Raw genomic sequence first — 6000 nt, 5'->3', positions numbered from 1 at the left:
GGCTCATAGCTACATCTCATTGAACGAAGATCCCCCCCATCTCTATTATATTTAAATAGGTCAGTTTGAGGTATGATCCCAACAGATATTACATTTCTACACCCCACTGAACAGAGGTTGAGAAAAAAAAAATGTAGGAAAAAAATATGAACAATTCTATTAATATAGAATTGAATAATAATGAACAACATTTTATGGTATTAAATAAAACAAGATAATAGTGTAGGAACAGGGTTGAAGTAAATTAATAAACTAAATTAGAAAGAAAGAAGAAAAGAAGCACATCACTAATTAACACACTTACCAGACAAACGCACACAGACAAAAACCACAAATACACACTTTGGAAGTCTGAATATTTCTCCATTAGACAATATTATAAATGGCACAGCTACTTCACAGAGCTTTATCTTCAAAACATTAATTTTAAGTTCAAGCCTTCCAAAATACTATTTCCAACAAACATCATCAGATTGCATTTACATTAAGTGCATTATACACTGGTTCATGTACATTCCCGATTCCAAACTCCATATTAAATAGTTGGATTTGATAAAGAGTCCATTGGATTCAGTAACAAACGTGGCCAGCTTCCAGCTGACTGCAGACAATTCTTATAATAAACCTATGTACACACAATGCTCTCTTCTCCCGACTTAAAAATTGATGGCTTTGCCAAATGATGCTGCAAGGTTTGCTTCCCTGAAGGCTTCTGACACAGTCTGTGAGGAAGAGACAAAACAGACTGACATGAGATGCTGCACATACCTCATAGAACAATGTAAAGTAGTACAATGAGCGCTCCATACTTACAGGATGGGCATGACATACTCTGGCTACATCTTCACAGGAAGCCCCATATTCCATGGCAAGAGCAGCTTCATTTATCATCTCCCCAGCACCCTAGTAGAAGATAGAAGGAAAAGCAATACGAAGACTGAACAGCCATCTTCAAACACAGTCTCACGACATCAGTAGCAGAAAAAATAAATATATATATATAGATAGTTAGTCTCATTACAAAGGAATTTGCATAATGTATACACTGTAGACGAGTTTAGTCTCCTGCCTACCACACCAAACACAATACATGGAAAGTACAACCATGATGAGTTCAATGAAATAGAATGAGTATGAGTGATGGAAACTTACTGATCCAAGAATGTGAGCTCCCAATATTCTGTCTGTTGACTTATGACCCAGAATTTTCACCAGGCCGTCTGTGTCTGCATTTGTCTTAGCCCGGCTGTTAGCAGCAAATGGAAACTTCCCCACTTTGTACTCTACACCCTGAAAAAAACACAACCAAGCAATTTAAAATCTTGTTCAAGTAGAAAACGTCAGTGTGTGCCCCAAAAAATACTTAAAACACTAACTTGTATTTACAGAAAAGACTATTTTACTTTTCTGGTCTTATGTGCCAAGAACACAAATATTCAGATTCTTATATGCTAGCTAAAAAGAATAAAATAGGGATTTTTTTTGTTGCTTACCGTAAAATCTCTTCTGATGGGGTTAGAGTGTGTGGGAGGGAGCTTTGGCGCAGAACCTATCAAAACAAACTTCTCCCCCCTCTAACCCCTCCCATCTCCAGCCTAACACCTCAGTTAACGTTTAGAAAAGCCGGAAGAGGCAAACAGAATACAACCAATAAACAAGACAAAAATACGGGAGGGATCGCAGCGCCCCCCAGATGGAATCAGAGAAAGAGATTTTACGGTAAGCAACAAAAAAAAATCCCTATTTCTCGGTCATCCATCTGGGGGACGTTGCGTCTGTACTGATGGGATTTCCCAAAGCCAGCTAAGTAGAGGAGGGAGAACCATACGGTAGAGCCGTCCGGAAAATGTGACGCCCAACATAGGCAGTCTCCAAGCCAAAAGTATGAAAACGGTAAAACAAACGTATGCACAGAAGACCAGTTGCCGCTCTACACAGCTGCTCAACAGAAACACCACCGCGAACAGCCCAAGAGGCTCCAACAGCTCTAGTCGAATGAGCCCTCAGCGAGTCAGGAACAGGCAAAGCTGAAGAAATATAGGCCCGTCGAATAGCAGACTTAACCCAACGTGCCACCGTGTTTTTAGAAACTGGCTAGCTACATTTGGGTGCATCAATTAAAACCAACAAAGTATCCGTACGACGAATAGCCTCTGTGCGGGACAAACAAATGCGTAAGGCTCGAACCACATCCAACAATGCCAAATGACAATCCCGTCCAGAAGATTCAGGAACAAACGCCGGGAGTACTATGGCCTGATTCATATGGAAGGCTGACACAACCTTTGGTAAAAAGGACGGTTTTGTACGAAGGACCACTCAATCGTCGTGAGAGACCAACAAAGGCGGTCTGCAAGAAAGTGCGGCTAACTCAGAAACACGCCTGGCCGAAGCAATGGCCAAAAGAAAGACCACCTTCAGAGTAAGAAAACATAAAAGTCATCAACTTCTAATGGCTCAAACAGAGGTTTCTGGAGAGCCCGAAGAACCAAAATTTAAATACCAGGGTGGAACCGGAGGAACAAATGGAGGTTGAATTCTGAGGGCACCCTGAAAAAACGTCTGAACCTCCGGAATGAGAGCCAATTGTTTTGAAAGAGAACAGACAATGCTGAAACTTGACCCTTAAGGAAGGATAAACAAAGCCCTTTAGTCAATCCCTCCTGAAGGACAACAGATGCAGTAAACGAAAAAGGTGTGGTGACAATCCACGCTTTTCACACCAAGGAATGTAGATTTTCCATACCCTATGATAAATACGAGAAGTGACCAGTTTTCTAGCCTGCAGCATAGTTTATATCACTGGTCTAGGGAACCCTTTAGCTCTTAATATGCTGGATTCAAGAACCATGGCGTCAAAGCCAGATGACCTAAATCGTGGTGGCGACAAGGACCTTGTAGAAGTAGGTCGGGTCGCGGAGGTAGACGGAACGGTTCTCTGGCCTCCATGCTGCAGAGAAGAGAGTACCATGGACGACGAGGCCAGTCTGGCGCCACAAGAATGACCGGAAGACCTTCTCTTCGAATGCGTTGTAGCAGTCGCGGTATCAGGGGAAATGGCGGAAACACATATCAAAGAATTAAGGTTCAAAAAGGGTTGAGACTGCCTAAAGGATAAAAAAAAGGGGCAGACTAGATGGGCCAAGTGGTTCTTAACTGCCGTCAAATTCTATGTTTCTATATCCCAGTTGAAACTGCCACGGAGCTGTCAATGCATCGATCAGTGCTGCCTGAAGATCCTGAGTTCGAGAACCGTACCGGGGCAGTTTTCGGTTGAGACAAGACGCCATGAGGTATATGTCGGGTGTTACCCAGAGAGACACGAGAGTCAAAGACTTCTTGATGAAGTTCCCACTCCCCCAGATGTATCGTGTGACGGCTTAAGAAGTCCGCTTCCCAGTTGTCGACGCCTGGAATGTGAATGGCGGAGATGGTCGGAATCCACCGTTCCGGCCACTGGAGAATATGTGCAACCTCCTTCATTGCTCTCCAGCTGCGAGTTCCGCCTTGTTTGTTTATGTAAGCCACCGCCGTGTCGTTGAATGCGTACTGGATGACCCTGAACACTGGTTTGTACCTGAATAAGAGTATAGCGAATTGCTCTCATCTCCAAAATATTGATTGGTAACCGCGATTCCTGACCGCTCCAGAGTCCCTGGAAGTGGTGAGATTGAAACACTGCCCCCCAACCGGTGAGGCTGGCGTCCGTGGTGATCATCAAAGACCAAGCAGTGAACGGGGCCCCCTTGGTTAAATTCGGACTGTGAAGCCACCAATGAAGATACTGTCGAGTCTGAGCCGAAAGGCGGCACAACTGCAAGTCCAGACGTGGACCCGTTTAATTCCAAGAGCCCAAAATCTGAGACTGAAGGGCCCGAGCATGAAACCTGGCATACGGTACTGCTTCGAAGGTCGCCACCATCTTGCCCAATACTTGCATACATCGGAGAATGGAGACCCGCGGTAATTGTAAAAGGGAACGGACTCTCGACTGGAGATCCTGGAGCTTGTCCTGAGACAGAAAAACCTTCTGACTTTTTGTGTTGAAGAGGAGACCTAGAAAAATCATTGCCTGAGAGCGAATCAAGGAAGATTTCCGGAAATTCACAATCCATACGAAAGATTGTAGAGTGTCTGTGGTGAGTCGCAGGTGTTGTTGAAGAAGCTCCAGAGACGGAGCTTTTATCAACAAATCGTCCAGGTAAGGAATAATGTTGACTCCCTGACATCTGAGTATCGCCACTACATGGCCCAATATCTTTGCAAACACTCGAGGGGCCGTGGAGAGACCGAAAGGAAGAGCCTGAAACTGGAAGTGCCAAGGACCGATTGCGAACCTCAACAGATGTTGATGACCTGACCATATTGGAACATGGAGGTACGCATCTTCTATGTCGATAGATGCCAAATACTCCTCCTGTTCCATGGCCGCGATAATCGAACGAATCGATTCCATCTTGAATCTTTGGACAGAGAGATACGGATTCAGGCCTTTTAGATTTAAAATGGGTCGAAACGAACCGTCCGGTTTGCTTACGAGAAAAGGACTCGAGTAAAAACCCTGACCCTGTTGTAGCCTGGGAACTGAAAGAATTACTCCATCTCGCAAAAGTGTGGAAGTCGCCTGAATTAGCGCTGGTCGTCTAAAAGGAACGCTAGGAAGGGAAGTGATGAAAAAACGGTCTGCGACAGGTTCCTCCAGATCCAAAATGTACCCTCAGGATATTACCCCTGTCACCAACCGATCCGGTCGCGACAGGAGCCACACTTCCCAGAACTGCAGTAACCGTGCTCCCACTACCAAGGATCCCTCCGGAGATCTCCCCGCGTCATGCGGCAGGTTTGCCGGTCTGCGAGATGTCTGTGATCCTCTACCACGGTACGCACCTCTCCATGGGAACCTGGAAAAGGCTCGAAAGGACTGGAAACTGCCCCTGCCCCGAGTACGAAAGAACCGAAACTTAGTCGATTTCAGCTTCTGAGGAGCAACAGGAAGAAATGGACTCTTGCCACCCGTGGTATCGGAGATAATTTTTTACGTTCCGGACCAAAGAGGTATTCACTCTCAAACGGAACAGCTGTCGATGTCTGTTTGGAATCAGAATCAGCATTCCAAACACGAAGCCAGAGTGAACGCCGTGCTGTAACCGCCAGAGCAGAAACACGTGACTGTAACGAAGCTGAATCCAACAAGGCCTCCCCAACATAAGTGATAGCCTCAGAAATCTGCTCCGCTAATTGGATAGCCTCCGACGGGTCATCAGACTGCATGCCCGACACCACCTGCGCTATCCAGTCATCTACAGCTTTAAGTACCCAGGCACCAGCGAGAACTGGACGCAGAGAAATACCTGATAAGGTAAACATAGACTTAAGAATTGCTTCAATCTTTCTATCCGTGGAATCCTTCAACGTCACCGATTGCACTGAAGGAATTACCGTAGCCTTCGCCAGGTGAGAAATAGGAGCAGCCACCTTCGGAGCAGTCTCCCAGAACTTGGTATCCTGCTCCGCAAAGGGATAAAGAAACCTTAATTTCTTAGGAGCTTGAAACCGCGAATCCGGCCTAAGCCAATGTTCTTTCAAGATATCTGCAAAATGTGTATATGAAGGAAAAACAGTTACTTGTCTCTACTGCCGTTTGAAAAAGGCCGTAGAAGTCTCCGCCTCCACTGTATCTTGAATAAAGTGTTTGGCGTATGGCCTCGATTAATAATCTGACACCTGAATTTACAGACAATTCTTCCACCTCCCAAGCAGAAGAATCCTCCCACTCAGGATCCAGTTCACCCTCTTCCAAAGGAGTGGCTGGGTCTGTCTCCTCACCAGGAAAGGTGATAGCAGGTAGCAGGTGCTGTCGTTTTGCGGCTGCTGAGCCCGAAATAGTCACAATTTTGTTAATAGACTGTGCTAAATCCGACAGACATTTACCCATATTTCTAGCCCAAAGTGGTTCTTCCGCAGGCTGATCTGTATGAGAACCTGACTGAGACTGACGCA

The 6000-nt window shown here is 45.4% G+C and overlaps 1 protein-coding gene across 1 annotated transcript in view; it reads right to left on the bottom strand.

Annotated features, from left to right (window-relative positions):
* Positions 1-342: 342 nt before the first annotated feature.
* The window catches only part of DLD (dihydrolipoamide dehydrogenase), a 77108-nt gene continuing 71450 nt past the window's right edge, over positions 343-6000 (bottom strand). The window contains exons 12-14 of the mRNA XM_063927078.1: positions 1153-1290; positions 814-903; positions 343-722 (exon numbers count right to left, since the gene is read on the bottom strand). Of these exons, the coding sequence (XP_063783148.1) occupies positions 657-722; positions 814-903; positions 1153-1290 (294 nt within the window). The 3' untranslated portion in view covers positions 343-656. The remainder of the gene's footprint in view (positions 723-813; positions 904-1152; positions 1291-6000) is intronic.

This window comes from Pseudophryne corroboree, chromosome 6 (assembly GCF_028390025.1).
Source record: "Pseudophryne corroboree isolate aPseCor3 chromosome 6, aPseCor3.hap2, whole genome shotgun sequence".
Taxonomy (NCBI): Eukaryota; Metazoa; Chordata; class Amphibia; order Anura; family Myobatrachidae; genus Pseudophryne; species Pseudophryne corroboree.
The sequence above is the reverse complement of the archived record's forward strand: the minus strand, read 5'-3'. Positions and strand labels throughout refer to the sequence as shown.